The sequence below is a fragment of the Malaya genurostris genome, chromosome 2 (genome assembly GCF_030247185.1).
Source record: "Malaya genurostris strain Urasoe2022 chromosome 2, Malgen_1.1, whole genome shotgun sequence".
NCBI classification, from domain to species: Eukaryota; Metazoa; Arthropoda; class Insecta; order Diptera; family Culicidae; genus Malaya; species Malaya genurostris.
This window is the reverse complement of record NC_080571.1, coordinates 266,335,407-266,353,717: the sequence shown is the minus strand read 5'-3', so window position 1 is coordinate 266,353,717 and position 18,311 is coordinate 266,335,407. Positions and strand designations below refer to the sequence as shown.

Here is an 18,311-nt window from a genome sequence, read left to right as displayed (position 1 = left end):
TATTGTGGATGCCACGGCGAAGAAAAACTTATGTATATTGCCTATGAAATAAACGTATTTATGAAAAAAAAAAATTACGTTATATTTACGTTATATCTGCATTAATAATGTATAATTCCTGCTTCATCTGTCAGATCCTAGAAGAGTCTAATAATCGCCCTTTTCAGCTTTATAACACCATTATAATTATGTTTACAATTCAGTAGCATTTAATTAATTTATTTTCAGAATTTTTTGAAGCCGAAATAATGCTGAATTATAATGCATATGGTTACTTGGGTTTGTTCAATGGAATTCTTGATTAATAAAAATATACTTGCTATATTAGACAATATCTTCTCACAAACTGAGTTCCATTGAATTCTGAGATAATGGTGATTTACGTAGGTTCAGTTTTCAATAAAAATACACTGAAAAAATCCGTTTGGACAAGGAAAAGATTTTTTAAAATAACTTTTTTCCTTTAAAAATGCTCAGCTTAAATTTTTGGCTGTAGGCAGGGACAAAACTTCATCCAAATCAACAAAATGGGGAAATTATTTTAAATTTGTAAAGTCAATTAGGATTTTTCAAAATAATTTTATTCGAAAGCTTGACAAATTTTGTAAAAATCACTCATACAAAACTTTTTGTCATTTTTTCACTACAGCCATTTGTGAAAAAAATGGTAAAAAAAGTTTGGACCTTTTCAAAAGACAGTCTAGATCACTTTTGGGAAAAAAAATTATCGTAGTGGTTTTTCGTGACAAAGTCTTCATGTACAGCAAGTTTCATTAAAATCTGAGAAGGTGCTGCCAACTCGGAGCACGATTTTGCGCGAAATTTGTCTATCGCAAAAAGAGAACAAGAAACGTTCAAAGGCTCAAATATGCCTCCGGGGAATTATCCGGGCTCAAACATTCTAATCTGAAAACATCCCTTCAATTTTCTCAGGATTCTCTGGAACCCAGTGCGTAATTCGTGTTTGATTTATCTCTCTGGGAAGTATCCCAAAAAACAAAACTCAGCCACAAACTTACACTTTCCAGGTAAACATTGTTGTGAAAGCGCCCGAGAACTCATCAGGGCTGTTGTTACTGCCGCAGTCTAGTTAGGTATCATTTGCACGGTGCCACCCTTGCGCCAGAGAAAATCCCTCCAGGGTTTCTTTGTTTTGTTATTTTTGATAGCGCCTGACTTTTTCGTTTTGCCAGGGCATGCGAAAAACTTTTCTTACTTCGATTGTGTCTGGGTGGAGCCACGTCTTCCTTTCTCGGTTAATCCAGTCCCGATCATTACTTGGTTTCAGTCTCAATTTACTTGTCTAACTAGTTTTCCGTTATCGGGATTGCTTCACGAACCGCAAGAATGCCACATCACCTACGGCGTAGGGAAACTTCGTAAAAGATTCAGATGCTCTAGTCGAAAACAATCTTTTATCCAAGGATGCAGTGCAGTTTTTTGTTTTCATTTGGATCCCTTTCCGATTGCTGATAAAGACTGAGTAGTTCGCTTATTTATAGTTTGAGATACGTTGTGACACTGAGATTGGATGGAGTGGCATTCGAATCAACGACGATCTAGGTGTAATTGTACTAGACAAGAGATTTCGTTTAATTTCGTCACAAGATTGAACATCTATCTCCCTCGCGAACATATTTTTTTATGATAAATATATTACATAACAATTTTTCTTCCTTATCGACTTCCAACTGCTCTCAGTCAATAGCTTTGGGGCCAGCTTTAGTTCGGTCGGTTGAAAATCGCAGAAAAAAACTATGTACTTCCATACCTTCAGCTTTTGTGCCTCCAGACCTATCCATTTTTCGCCAAAGTTGTAGAGTTCTTCGAGAGGCTAAGAATGGCATGTATGTGAATTCTTATTCCTTGAACTTTGCGTTGAAAGCCAATTTAGCGTATAAAAGAAATAGGATTGCGTCCTGAGGGGCTCAACTTTTTTTTCTTTTTGCCTTCTCCCGAACCGCCGACTACTCTGCTCTTCCCACCTGAACTGCTTTTTTCCATCCATTTCGGTGTATTGCTTGCAAACGATTTAAAAACTTATTTTCCATTCACTGAACCCTCATATTTTCCTGTAGGATGACTCATTTTTCAGTGAAACGTTTTAATGTTCGAGAAGCTACACAAAACTTTGCCTGGCTGATTGAGTTTGAGCATTATTCAGCATTGACGAAATGGTAACAATAGAACGATTTGATTTGAGCCTCTCTACTGAAATTTTCCTTCAGGAAAGAAGGGTTCCGCATCCGTGCAAATAGTTTGGTAACGAACACTCTTTAATCCATTGCTTTTGTTCTCGTTTCCATCCCCCGTAGGTTATCGTTCGGCTGGTACCGGGCCGAGGTGATTGGAGCTCTGACGTCGGTCCTAATGATTTGGGTCGTGACAGCGATTCTCTTCTATCTGGCCATCATGAGAACGATTGAACGCGACTTCGAGCTGGACGGGAAAGTAATGCTGATCACTTCCGGATTGGGGATTCTCGTGAATGTCATGTAAGTAATAATGGACGCGAAGGAATTTGTGTATTGAATATCTTTAACCTGACTTTGTTGATTGCTGCTATTAGAGATTATTCGAATATAGATTTTTCAGACTCCAAATTAGCAACACGTAACAATTGACTGCGAGATGTCACTAGTCTCGTAATATGTATAAATTTCTAAGATTTTGAATTCTATTTTCTATTGTTTATCTTCAAAAATACACAGGTCACATTTCGTCGGAAGAATAGCGTCATCGAGCGATTCCAAATATTAAAACCGAAAAGTCATGGTTCACTTGTTCTAATGTTGATGAAACTTAGCGTATGTCTTCAATTTGCAAAGCCAATTATTTCATACAGATTCGATTCAAGGTTGATTTTTGAACAAGGCGAATGTATTTTTGCATGTAATTTCTCAAAACCGTTGTCTCTTGAGTAATGTTAATTTTATATAAATGGTATCCAAGTAGAAGCTGTAGTAAATCTATTGAACACTTCAAATCATAGAATATACAATGAAGGTGTTCTTATGAATAGACAAACTGACCAAAAAAATTACATGAAAGCACTGACGAATTTAAGACGAAACGTAAAAAAAGTAAAAACCGTTATTACCCTATACAAAAACGTAGGTTGAAACGACGTTTTCGTTCGCCACGTCAGTGAATGCCTATTAAAAAAAGTGTTTTGCAAATAGCATTAACTTCACATCTGCTTAGCGGTTCAAGTTGAACTGTTTAAGTTTGCACTAAGCAGTTTAATTTTAACTGTGCTGCACGGAAGAACCTAAGACGTAACGTAAAGAAAAATAATATAAAAACATGTTTTTATTACAAGCTAGCTTAAAAAACTCACCGTCTAATATCACTATAGTGATGCCCAGTAAACTCACTCACGATTGTACATGACCATTCTCAGCAGGGCTTTTTTGTCACTTCTCCCTAAGAGGCACGCCAGTGCACAATTTTTTGTACCTCCTACACAATGTTTCCCAGAGAAAATTTCTGTCATTTCTGGTTTCATTGGTGATAAACATAATATTTTAGTAAAAAAATATTATACTTTTGTTCAGGTTTTATTATTATAAAATAGTAACTTTTATTTACAACATACGCAATAAATTTTAAAGCAGCTTTCAAATTTCAATCAAATTTTACTCGTGAATCTTGTCACAACCATTCGCTCATTGTAACTGCTATGGTATGATGCTATGGACAGTATTGATGAGGAAGGTTAAATTCAAATGAAAAGTGTTATGGTTCTATGCGGAACTCACAAGGTGATGAGTACGGAAAAACTTCTCAAACAGTCAAATCAGTGACTGTGCGCCCTCCAAAAAGCCCTGACTCTCAGTATTATAAGCCATGCAAAGATTTTCACTAGAACAAAATGATATTCAGATATCAAATTTTTTGAGATTCCATCACAAAATAGAAATATCCAACCAAAACTATTGCATTCAGCATACTGATTACAGAGAGTTTGTTTTAATCGCAGCTGGTAGATTCAATATTCCGATTAAATCCAAAAAAATTCAACTCATTAGCATGATTTTGATTCACAGAAGTAACAGGAGCGCAGAATTTGGCTTGTCTCGAGCACACAGCAGACGCAGTGATTGTATGGCACATTTGAATAGACGCAGCAAAATCCTGCGCTACTGTTACATATGTGTATGATATTTAAGATAAGTGGGGTATTTTTGAATCAGCTGCATGAAACACCCTTTGTGATTGGATTTTGACTATTACTATTATTGTCATTATAATTATTGTTAAACGCAGCTTGTATGAAAATATTACTTGTTTTTATTGACGATATTAATGCATCACCACTCACCTCACTGAATATTATGGCTGATAATCATGAAAATGATTATCATTTCATTATCATGTGTGAGGCTATGGAAAATCCCTATAGTGATATTCAACTGAATGAGATTTTATCGTTGATTTAGCAGATAGTGATAATCGATGTTGAAATTCAAACATGATTCCTTCCGGCGGTGATATTTCCAACACTGGTTTGGGCGGTACGGAGGGTGCGATATTTTTTCCAAATAAAGTTCTTGTAATGTGCTCTTCATCAGTTTGGTGATAGGATTTTATTTTTTTCACTTTTATCTGCCAAATTTTTATGATAAATCTTACATTTCCTTTATCTTGAACTACATTGATGATTATAAAACGAAAATTATCTTCAAAAGTTGTGGAAGACATTGCCCAACAGTTTTTTTTGCAAATTTTTCCAAATTGGTATATTTGTGATTCATAAATGTTAATTAAAATCAAATGCCAAGATTGATATGTTTTTTTTGTTTTATATCTAGAAATTTCAGTCTTGAATCTTCAATAGATGATCTAAACGAAGTTTATTCAATTGAGTCTAAGATTGTCGAAATCAGTTTAGCTATCTACGTTTTGTCCGTGACGTCACTTACCCTTATTTTATCTGCCCAGAAATTATGGCCATTTGATTTTCTAACTTGATGAATGAATTTAAATTTGAGCGACTAGAAAAAAGTGCATTTGTTTGGTTACGTCAGATTCACTACTTGATCTCCGGAACCAGAGAAGTCAGCCATTTGATCTTTGAACTTGATTAGTGGCCTAATAGTAGCTATGAAACGAATGTAAGTTTCTTTAACTCGGATCAGTCATCTTCGAGAAGATCGAGCGGCAAGATAAATCTTTGAAAACAGCACACACAGACATCATTCGATACCATCGAGCTGAGTCGAATGGTATAGGACACTATATCGATTTTAGAGAATGGTAAAAACGAATGAGTGAAAAGGCACCGAATAGATATTCTAGATAATCCGTTCAGAGGCAGGTTCGAGTCTTGCGTTCTTAGGTAGGACTCGAACCTTAATTCGTATTGCGAAAACTGCGCAGTTCAACAAAAATCTTTGAATTTCGTGTTTCAATATTTCAAGGACGGTTTCTTCTAGGAGAAATATCACTATGAGTGGTTTCGTTACTTTCGCTTTGTAAAATCATATTCTGATGTTTTAATGACTAGTTTTCATCAAGAAACTTAAAGCTTTCCAAATTCCTGTACATTGCTTTAGCTGTAGCTGTACCATTTTTAAGAAAATTCAATTCAAATAACGTCAAATGTTCAAATTCTCTATCACAGGAAAACCCGACTTTCGAATGAAACCCTGGAGAACCTTGTGTTATATACCATTCCTTTCAGTTCGGCGAGTTCAGAAAATGTCTGGGTGTGCACTTTTCGAAGATTTATTATATATGTTCCAGGGCCGCCTTTACAAAGGGGCAATGCTCTTGGACCCACGATCTTAGGGGGACCTTGACGGCACCCACCGAGAAATAAAAAAAAACATTATTCAGTTATTTGAAGGCACACATTTAGTTGCTGCCGGTCCTATTAATACGTAAAAGCGGCACTGATACGCTCTCGTAGGTGGTTAACCAATTTCATCAAGCTCAGGCTCGTTTAAAAGCACCTATTGAATTGTGGATCAAGTTCAAAGATCTAATGGTTGACACTTTTGGTTCCAGAGATATGATCGTAGAAGTGACGTAACCGAGAAACTGCACTTTTTTCTATACGCTTACTTTTCTCGAAGATGGTTCAATCGATTGAAACATGTTTAGGCTCATTCAAAAGCTATTATTACATTATTGATCAAGTTAGATGATCATATGACCAACTCTTCCGGTTTTATTGATTTTGACCAATTCGACCAATGCTACCTCCGTAACCGGAAGTTCAAATGTATTATTTTCAATACGTTTGGTTTAAGAAATGTTACCGAATATATGACGTAAGCACTAAAGTATACTTTTGTTATCTTCCTGAATCAACCTTAATGAATTTGTATCAAAAATGAGTCCAGATTTGTGTTAGAGTTTAACTTAAACAAAAAATGTTTTATTGAGACTGTGTGAGTGACAAGAGATTTTCTTATTCTAGAATATGCTTTCAACTATTTAACACTGTTTATATTCTAGAGTTCTCGATTGAATTACTACAACTTCTTCTTGGATATCATTTGTGTACATTTTGAAGTTTTTATACTTGAAAGATTCGAAGAAAAAAGTACAGCCGTTCTTTCCTGATATGTTTAGCCTTGATGCCAATTAGTTTAAGCATAATAAGTGGTTTGCCGTATAGAAAACGTGCATAAAGTATGGGCAGTCCGATGATTTGCTTCTCATTTCTATAATTGCTATATTGAACATTACTTCCGGAACCGGAAATAAGTTTTGATAATTTCGTTTCGTTTTTGCATGGTAACTTATATGATTGTTTTTCAATCTGAGAACAGAGAACAGTCGCTGGTAGATAGATCTGGTAAATATGGTGGATGCGTTGTTGTTGCTGATCAGCTGTGCGACCGCGCGGCACGCAACTTTGCACACAATGTTCGCCTTTCTCATACATAAAGGCTATGCAATCACTGTGAAAACCTACTTTTGAACTTTCATATACCATTTGACTCAGTTTGTCGAGTACGCAAAATGTCTGTGTGTGTGTATCTGTGAGTATGTAACAAAAAATGTGCACTCGATTTTCTCAGAGATGGCTGAACCGATATTCACTAGCTTCGATTCAAACGAAAGGACTCTTGGTCCCATAACCTGCTATTGAATTTCACCCGGATCGAACCACCGGTTCAAGAGCAACGGAGTAAAATGAGCCACAAAATTATAAAAGTTAACTCGATTTTCTCAGAGCCCTCTTAACCGATTCTCCTCAACTTAGATTCAAATTAAAGGCGTCATAGTCCCATAGTTTAACATTGAATATCATATATGTAGATCTGATGCAGTTCCGGAGTTATGGGATAAAATGTGCAAAATAAAATAAAAAAGTGCACTCGATTTTCTCAGAGACCAACTTTCATAAGTTAGGTTCACATGAAAGGTCTTACAACCTAATATAACCCTATCGAATTTCATCCGGATACGACTTTTGGTTCCGGAATCACAGCCTGATAGGTATAAAAATTTACTATTCAGGGCGTGTTTATATTGAAGACACGGAAAAATCGAGTCAAATACATTCAAATAACCATATAATTCTCCAATAATGTAGGTATGATTACTTGATGTTCAAATGCATTGTTTTTGGGCATACCAGATCTTCGTTCCCGATTCCGGAAGTACTGAAAAAAGTGATCGTTTATTCCAAACCGGAATTCACTAAAACTTTTCAGAAATTGGCTGGGCTGATTTTCACACACTTAGATTCAAATGAAAGGTATTATGTTTCCATTAGTGAGTCCAGAGCTGTCCGGATCCGACTGCCGGTTCTGGAAATACAGGGTTAAGTGTCCGAGAATGCTTTTTTTCTGCAAAAAAAACTATATATTTGATGTTATTCAGAGCTCTTACTAAATATAGTATAAATATGAGTTTTAAATTGCATACAGTGGATTTGATGATTTATTTCATTTGAATACAATAAATGTAATTTGTGAATAAAAACTTTAAACCGTATATTAAAAACTAAATATTTGTCTATTCATTAGTTCCTATTCATGTTTTCTTCACTGGTCCTTCCATATGAAATACAACCGTTCCCTGGTGCACATGTTCACTAATGTGTGCAAACGAACTGTTTTCTTATGCTCATTGACAAACACTGGTGGCGTGGATTGCTCTGGTTTCGCACTTTCGAGCAGAAATCGCAATAAAACACCGTAACAGAATTGCACTTCTGCTCGAAAGTGCAAAACCAAAGCAATCCACGCCACCAGTGTTTGTCAATGAAAAACGGCATTATATTATTGCTAGCTAAATCCAGACAGGCGTATGAGTGTGTGTAAATAATATTAGGAATGAAATTCTTTTATCATTAGTAATACTCAAGCCCTGAACTCAAGTTGTAGAAGGAAACCCATGGTATTTAGTTCTTAGGGCATGTGATATATGATTTTAGAACTAAATACCATGTGTCTCCATCTGATGATAATTTGATGTAGACGCATGGTTTTTCGATTGATCTATTTTTTCTAAGTCTGATATTATATCCGTCCACATTTTTTAGAAATCTGATAATAATACAGTGTAATGTGTTAATAAAAGAATTATTTTTGATGTAAAATCTAGAGTGGTACCAAAATTGCAAGTGCGAATATTTTGAACATTATTGCCTTTCGCATATAGAGAGGCTATGTAGTCACTGTGAAAATCGACCTTTTAACCGTGAAACCCGACTTTTAACGAAATGTCATATACCATTCGACTCAGCTCGACGAACAGAGCAAATGTCTGTGTATGTATGTATGTATGTATGTGTGTGTGTGTGTGTGTGTGTGTGTGTGTGTGTGTGTTCATGTGAGTGTATCTGTGTATGCATCTAACAAAAATATGCACTCGCTTTTCTCAGAGATGAACTAAAGCGTGATAAGTGGAAAATTACCAATTTTATTAGTATTTTTCCACGAACGATGGTTAAAAACAGGTACGATTCCCATAAAACTGTCTGATAATTTCTTCTAGTTTGCCGAGCTTGTTTGTTTGTGGGCTTGAAAACTTAATTCGGCACTACTGGTCCCCTCTTTTCCTGTTCCGAGAGCACCGAAAGTGGAGAAGAAAAACTCCTAAAACTAAAATCACTTCGATTTCTTTGCGATGCTTGAACCGATTTTCACAAATCTTGATTTGAATTAAAGTTCATTCCATAATTTGTTGTGGATACTGCTTTCGGTTCCGGAACTACAGGGTAATCAGGATTTATAGAGTTTGTGAGATTAGGTCCGAACAAATTTTCCTATTTCTATTCAATAAACAGTTGTTTGTGCGAATTTCACGGTTATATTTATGATGTTATGAGTATGAAAGTATGAGAAAGGCATCATTTCACCACTAGGTGGATTAAAATAGTTTTTTTTTACATGAAATACATTTTGGGAAAATATGAAAAAAACTGGAAAGGTTTCCCATAACTCTCAAAATATTTCTGATTTTTTTCAAGTTTTTTGCTAAATAGGTTTTTGAAAAATTTAAATAAAATGTAAATCAGAAGACCCACCCTAACATCACAAATATGACAGTAACAGGGTAAAAATTTTGGAAAAATCATCTCCAATACAAACTACAAAGCGTTGTAATGTATATTTTTCACCGATTGCATGATGTTCCATATTTGAGACGCATTCTCAACTCACCCAAAAAAAGAGAAGTTAGCGGTATCTACCTGACACAAAACGAGAATTTCGTACACAGCTGATTTCTATGCTCTATACTTATGAAAGAACATGAAATTTTTTTGGTTGTCCCCTATATGGGACAAACTGGTTTTTTACGCCTGAATGGGTAGTTTTGTCGGGGGATTTTTTAGTATTTTTCCCGTGTTATTTCCCGTATACTTAAAGTATCGAAAAAAAAATTTCCGGCTGTTTTTGAAAAATCATGCAACTTAGGGTTAAGTTATATGAGCTAGGCATCATAACACCACTAGGTGTATCAAAATAAGTCTTTGATATTTCAGTGCTGATGTAAAATTGTGAATACATCTGAAGAAATTCTCTATTGAACGCTAGAGGAATTTTAAATAAGTAACACCAGCTGTCGTTCAAACCGAGGACTTTTTGAACGATGTTTTAGTATAACCCACGAAAATGTACGGAAAATTAATTTATTTTGAAAATGTTGCTGGAGTACATACTGTAACAAATTAGATAGTATGTGCTAAATATACTCTCCAGAATCCGTGGTACCAATCGGCTGTAATCCGCATCCACATCATATGAGGATATTCATTAAAGGTACCTTGTTATAAGTAAGTCTTACATAGTTGAACGTTGGTTGATATGTATCAGAAAGCAAACGAAATTTTTGTTAGAAGTTTGCGCATATCACTGCAACCAGCTTGTGTTTCAACAAAATTGCAGTTTCGTTTGAAATTAACTTTCTGGGTGAAAATTCACAGAAATCACACAGCACAAACATGGCAGCAGCACACGGTACACGATATCGATAAACAGAAAATTGGATTTTCATTTCAACCGCTAACTCGGAATGTACATTCCGAATGTAAGCCGAATACGCGGAAGCCCAAAGTAGGGATCATCGTATTAATTTGGAACGTATATCAACCATCTGATGATGGCCGGCCAGTTGGCTACAAAAGGTAGCGAAGGCAAATCGGTTGGCTGACCGTGCCGCAAACGTGATATTAAAATTCCGGCTTCCCGTATAAACTGGACCGTCCAAATTGGAATAGTCTAGTGGTTTCGGAACTAGCTTATCCATTTTGCAGTAGTCGAAGTTTTACGTTTGTACTGCGTCCCGTGTGTGCGACGACTCGGTGTTTCGGTCGGTCGAGGATGATGGTGCAATTTTTATTCGACTAGCTCCGGTACAATTTATTCAGTGCGGCTTCGAGTTACCTCGTAAGCTTCTACCGACCGCCCCCTGGGGGGTTAGCGGGTGGCGGGACACCCTTGGAACGATGACGAGGGTGCGATTAAATAGCATTAGAAAGTTGATTACAGGAAGATAATCCTTCATTTGTTGAACTAATGGGCGGTATAGGAGTGTGGTTGTGCAGATCACGGCACCACCGCTCGGCGACATTTTCTGTAGGTTGACAGTTTTGGTGGCTTTGTGGTAACTGGGTGGTTTCTGCCGGCTCATTCTGACGAAGCTGTAACCAACGCGCTAATTATTAATTGAAATCGGAAAATGAAATGGGAGAGTTGTAGCGATAATGTTAAATTCAGTACAGGTTGCTGCATAAATCAATCTCGCTCTCTGATAGAAAAATAATATCTAAAAATAATACGTTATTATTTCAGTGTATTAAGTAATTAATATGCAGTTTCTGTAGCACGAAAATGCTAGCCTCAAGTTAGGAAATTGAACTGCGGTCGAAAGGAGTTTGGAATTAAAATTTAATAAATTATGGTGTACTGAACGTGAACGTAAATGTCACAGTAATTAACCCTCTCATCCTTCGTTTAAATTTAATACCATATCAACTTGTCAGTGTCAACTGTACATGCTTCATAACATCCAAGATAATCAATCGCGACGTACATCGATCTCACTCTAGCCGTTAACGGATGTGCGTAGACATGTCGTGAATAGGTGTCCTGTCCCATTTATTATTCATTGTCTCACGTCTGGCAGCCACTGCCGTCTTGTCTTGGACACTACAGACAAGCACATACGGTTCTTGTCAAAGTGTAAATTGAGAGCAAAAGTTAATGTGGCTCGTCGCTATATTTACTCACATTTTGAGCAAACTTGAAAAAAAAAAATAATTTGGTTCTCTGGAAACTGAAACTTCTCAATTTCATCCACTTCGATCAATGAGCGACGGAATTCATTCTGCGTTTATTGTGTAATTAAAAACGAGAAAACGATCCAATCTCGTTGTATTACTGGTATCATTTCATCCATCAAAATTGCATAGCCTCCCTTCCATGGCAGAGCAATTTGCAATAAAGGCAGAAAACCGTTACTGTATACTCTCAGCAGGTTGAGCCAGACTGGAACCACCAGGCTCGTACCACCGGACTCGCGAGATAATCTGTTGCTCGTGTGCCGATGTCAACGACTACGGAATTTCCCACCCACGTCCGTATGAGTGTGCTTTACGGCGTGACTTTCTCATTCGAACCCATTCACTCAGTGCAGAGGACTTCTCACGGTATGATGCCATACCACACCATAGATAGGAGATGTTTGAGTCAGGCAGTTTCTGACATGTATATCATGAAATTGATTTGTATATCTGATTATCAGAAATAACAGGTTAAACGCATATCGGGTAGGTGTTAAAGCGGTATGGTTCATAGTGCGAAACACCGCTCATGTAAACTGATTGAGAAAAGACTGATGAATAAAATAACAGAAATTGAAATTTTTGAAAAAAAAACGCTTGACCCCGCAAATAGACTCTTATCCGGGGGAATCTTTTTATCAATTGAACTACTTTGAATATGAAGTAACCTAATCGATCAGAGCCACGGCAAATGTTGAGACTGCATGACCGCTATGTGGTTCAATTCTCATTCTCGCTACCGTGACATAATCACGCAAATGAACACTCCCCGCACTTTTGTTTAGAACTTGAATAAGAACAAAAAAGTTTGTTTTGGCATACACTAGAATAACCTTTGTAATTTTTAACAGTTTTGAACAAATTATTAGGAAATCTTTGTTTTCTGCATTTTCGTTCTAAACGACGGATTAAAATTTTACACATATCGCTCCCTGTTGTTTTGGAACCGGAAATCAGATCCGAATAAAAGTCAAAGGCAGTCTATTTTCAATCTCTTTTATTTGAGTCGTAGGTTATGAAAATCGACTCAGCTGTCTCTGAGAAAATAAAGAGAGTATCGTTTTTGAGTTTTGGACAACATCTCCGTTACTTCCGGAACCGGGAGTTGGGAATCTGCATAGCTAAAATCTGTTCGTTTGAACAGCAACTAGCGTAGCCTATAAATTAAAACAATTTTGGTAGAATTTTTATGATTTTTTTTGCATTATCGCTCTATTCTACAGGTTGCAATTTCATACATACTACCATGTATTTCCGGAATCGGATAAAATTCTACTTGAACTAATGGAAACAATACTTTTCATTTAATTCTGAGTAACTCCATTACATCCGGAACCATAAACGATGATCTGGTAAACCCAAAATCATCGTATTTTGATGATCGAATACGTACCATAAACCATAACTGCCTAACGGAAGAATTATACGGGTATTTAATTGTATTTGGTTCGAATTTTCCATGTCATGTATGAAAACACTCTCCTGAAAATGAGTTTTTTATAGTAATCAGCCTGTAATTCGAGAATTAGAAGTCGTATCCGGATTGAATTCGTTAAAATTATATGAGGTTGTAAGACCTTTCATTTGAACCTAAGCGTGCAACTTAATTAGATGAGCGGTCTCTGAGAAAATCGAGCGCACTGTTTTGATTCATTTTACACATTTAACTCCTTAACGAGAAGTTGGCTTTTAGTTTGTATCAGAGATGAAAAATTCGGTTAAGCGGGTTCTGAGAAAACCTAGTGTACATTTTTGTTACATACACACACACACACACACACGCATACACACACACACCCACACACAGACACAGACACAGACACAGACACAGACACAGACACAGACACAGACACAGACACAGACACAGACACAGACACAGACACAGACACAGACACAGACACAGACACAGACACAGACACAGACACAGACACAGACACAGACACAGACACAGACACAGACACAGACACAGACACAGACACAGACACAGACACAGACACAGACACAGACACAGACACAGACACAGACACAGACACAGACACAGACACAGACACAGACACAGACACAGACACAGACACAGACACAGACACAGACACAGACACAGACACAGACACAGACACAGACACAGACACAGACACAGACACAGACACAGACACAGACACAGACACAGACACAGACACAGACACAGACACATACACAGACACATAAATTGTGCTCGAAGAACTGAATCGAATGGTATATGACACTCGGCCTTTCTGGCCGCGGTTCAAAAGTCGGTTTTCACAGTGATTGCATAGCTTTTCTATACGAGAAAGGCAAAAAAAACGTGGTCTCAAGAAAAAACCTTCCTGGGTGCTCGAGTACCCAGATTCACCTATTATGAATGAAATACTAATTTTACCTTGAAGCCAAACTGGGAAAATGGAGAAATTGATGATGTAGCAGATCTCCTGACAATCGTCAGTATGGAAGTTATGGAATAGTTTTTATAATTCCGGAAGTTTGTGGTTTCGTTCGCCTTAACTTCTGTTGAGATTGTATTGTTTATCAAGACCAGTGTTGGGAAAAAATCAAAACTTCGAAATTTTTCAGATGTGATTTTCGGACAAAAAAATCATAAATCAGAAAACTCACTGAGGAAAGGTCAAGAGTGATTTTTTGCAAACGCGATTCTCACTGAAGCTGTTTCTATATGGCAAAAATCAGTAGTGAAAAGTTCACTAGCGAACATTCTGCTCGATGATATTTGAGAAAAAAGTTAGCACATTGAATATATCTGATATGATTCTCGAACAGAAGATTTTTGGGAAAAGAGTTTTCATAGTCGTTAAATCTCAACATGATGAAGAAATTCACCGATGAACAAAAAATGAACCTCTCTGAAAATGTTCAATTTGCGTAGTGGTGTGTGGTTGATAAGTGAATCAATAGTGGCGATGTATTTGAAATTTATTCGACATTACCGGTGTCAGCAAGTGCTGTGATTAATAATAGTTATAATGATAGTAAAAATAATCACAGAGCATGTTATGCAGCTGATTAAAAATATTACTCAATTCAACTTGAACATCGTACGCAGAAGTATCAGGAGCGCAGGTTCTCGCTTCGCCAATTCCAACACGCCAGGTGCAGGCGTAGCGTTTGATTGTTACAGTCATGCGCTCCTGTTACTTGTTACTGTTGAATCAAATTCATGCTAAATAGCGTTTTATTGCGGTTAATCTGAACAGGGCAATGTGATCAGTCAACTGAAATTAAAACAGCTTTCCGTCGCTATAATCACTGTTTGGAATGCGAAAAAAAATATTTTTGTTCATATTGACCACCCCACGAGCATAGGAAAATATTGCAGGCATTATTTCTCAGTTGCGATTTTATTCAGTAGAGAATTTATTATTGCTGAAAATATAATATTTAAATCTTGCACGAATCACTTCGGTGTCGAACTGTAGGGTAAAGGAAATAATTCAGCATCGAAATATCATCACAGTCTTCTCTCTATCGATTATCTCTTTAGCGATATTTCAGTGGGTGAAAATTCGCCATCTAATTTCGCTGACACAAAAAATCACTTGTGAACTTCGAGGTTCAGAGTTTTGTGAATGCTTGTTTCATGCATGAAAATATTGGAATTGATTTTTTCAGTCACTGAGTTTTTTTAGAAATTCTCTTGAAATGATTTTTTACGAGTAATACTGAATTGAACTTTCCCTTTCCTGAGATACTGCTGGTGATGCATTTCTACTCACGGTCTATAGAAACAACGAGTGTTGGATCAAGCCTTAGTAGCACAGCCTTTTGGCCTTGCGGCTTAACAATTTATGTTTACATAAATGGCGTCGTACACAGAACTTTGTCACCTAAGCAATAACAGTTTTAGGCTGTGATTCAGTTCTCCAAATGATAAGTTTTTGTTAAAATTTCGTGACTCTTCGAAACCGAATCGGAATAAAAGATTTTTCTAAGTTAAAAAATAGAGGTGATTTTTTGCATCCGTTTTCTGAAATAAGACCTAAATTCAATTCCTAATTTTTTTTTAAACTTATTATTTTTTTGGGAAATTATGTAGGGCAAAGGTCTTTTTTTTTAAAGTACAATATTTTCGAGTATTGGACTCGTGCTAGTCCCAATATTCAGGCAGTTTATTCGTCAATACTCGCTTCAAACGAAATATTTGGGTTCAGAGCAATCATGTTTTATTGGCTTGATCACTCTGAAGTAGTGATCCTATCATATGCAGAGCATTACCGTATGAATGTGCATATTTTGCTTCGACGCCGATTTAGTTCACTCATCTAATTTGGCGTACGTTCTTATAATTGTTTCCTTTTAGATTGCTTCGGAGACATTTTGGCTATGTAAAATTACCGTTAGATATTTCTCGGTTTCCACTCACACAGCCCACAATTTCTAACCTGTTGGACGAATCGTAATGATTATAGATGCACGGGAATGGCTCTTTGGTTGCTTGTCCAAGCCTGCAAGAAACATGTTGTGTTGTCCACAACGGATTTTCATGAAGAAAAACCTCCAGTTTCTAGCAAACAAAGCAAACAAATTCTTGTTAAATCCTTGCATTTTCTTTATATTTTCTTAAAGTAAAACATTTGAAGAATTTTCTATGAATTTTTCAAACTTATTGGAACGAAACTCTAGAAGTTATTGACCTTTATCTATGGCTATCTCATTCTACGAAGAAGCAAGAGCTCGGCGCACAGGCCCAAGATCTACTTCGATTGACTTCAAAACTTGACAAAACATTCTTGAAATGTTTCATTATAACGTATTATAAAAGAAAAAATATGATTTTTTGAAAATGTTAGACCCTACGGGCTCGCTGGAGTAATAAATTGTTTCCATTGATTTTATAGACAAAAACCTTTAAACGCGTTTCCTCGATAGCAGGTTTTGAAAGTCCGTGTCATTCAAAAACTACTGTACCAATTTTTTTTCAAATTTTGCACGCTCTTTCTACATACAAAAAATCAAACCCCAAAGTTTTCCTTTTCGTTGTTTGTTACTTTGGGGAGGTTTAACACCTTCAAAATGGTGGATTTTTTCGAGAAAAATAGTAGTTTTCACTTTGAACAACCACCAAAAAATTTTAAATTAAAAAAAAATCAAACAGAAACGTTTGGGTCTAGAAAAACTTCTACTCTAATTATGCTGCGTTCATTTGTTCACTTCTGATTAGTCTGCGCTGAGATGCAGTGGACACCGCAAATCATGATTTTTAAGAAGACCCTACCCCACCTTTACGAGCAGGAGCAAACTGAAAAAAAAGACCTTATACTGAAAAATAAATACAGTACTACCGCAAACGGTGAAAACTTGGATAAAAATATGCCATGATTTTTTCTAAAATAATTATCAACATCAATGGGAATGCACACTTATAACTATGAAATGTTGTTGACAGATAACCAAGCAATCGATTTGCGGAGCAAACATTTCAATTAATATTTGAAACATTTGAAAAATATTAGCTAAGATTTCAAGAACGCGTTCCGAAATAGTTCGGTTGCAAACGAATTTTTATTGATAATTTTTCTGAAGTGTAGAAAGCGAACACACTGGCGACCAGTGTGCATATTACGAGAAACCGCCCAACCGAATTCAAGTTGTCGATTTGTTTTATTTGCACCGTGCACGGCTCGGTGATATTCGTGTGGACTCTGGGAACTATAACAGTGATTACAGCCGACAACCATCTCACAGTTGAAAGTCTTTCGTTTGAATTCACACATAATCCTTTTCTCTTCTTTTGTCTAACCGATGCTCACAGTATGGGGGCCACGCTGCACAATCACGGTCACAGCCATTCATCAGCGTCGCCGAACGACAGCAAGCACAGCAGCGGTAGCGACAGCCACGGTCACAGTCATAGTCACGGATTCACGGAGGAAAACATCAACGTGCGGGCTGCCTTCATTCACGTGCTGAGCGACTTTGTGCAAAGTCTCGGTGTGTTCATTGCCGCTCTCGTCATCTACTTCAAACCGGAGTGGAACATTATCGATCCGATCTGTACGTTCCTGTTCTCGTTTCTGGTGCTGGCAACCACCATCGCTATCATGAAGGATGCACTGTTGGTGAGTATAGATCTCCATCTCGCTGCTACTCGTGTTGTGTGTGAATAATGGATGTAGCGTATGGTACGGGCGGTTATGCATTTTAACTGATATTGTCGAAAATTTAATATTAGATATGAATCTGTGATGAGCGATGCGGCAGGGAAGAAAGTGTTTCCTTGTGTTATTAGTTTTTCCATGCATCGGTGGTCAAACTAATATTCTGGTTACTCGAAACTTCGCTACTATCAAATTGAGGTATCCACAAGAAATGCTGTAATATAATTTGTCTAAATTGAATCAAATGAATAATCAATTTTTCCTGAACTTAGCTCAAATTGTGCTGGTTTACATCGTGCAGGCTTTGCGAATGTTTCACTGTGACTTTTGAATTACCCTAAATGCACACCTGCTTCAATAAAGCTTATTTTGTGCCTGTATTATAACTTAATTTGATTTCTTTGAGTATTTCTAGGTTTCGTTATCGTACA

The 18,311-nt window shown here is 36.8% G+C and overlaps 1 protein-coding gene across 3 annotated transcripts in view; it reads left to right on the top strand.

The window, feature by feature from the left end:
• The window catches only part of LOC131429870 (proton-coupled zinc antiporter SLC30A2-like), a 139,268-nt gene that overhangs the window by 100,195 nt on the left and 20,762 nt on the right, over positions 1–18,311 (top strand). For all 3 annotated transcript variants that reach the window (XM_058594303.1, XM_058594300.1, XM_058594302.1), the window contains exons 5-6: positions 2,316–2,495; positions 17,535–17,841. In XM_058594303.1, the coding sequence (XP_058450286.1) occupies positions 2,316–2,495; positions 17,535–17,841 (487 nt within the window). The remainder of the gene's footprint in view (positions 1–2,315; positions 2,496–17,534; positions 17,842–18,311) is intronic.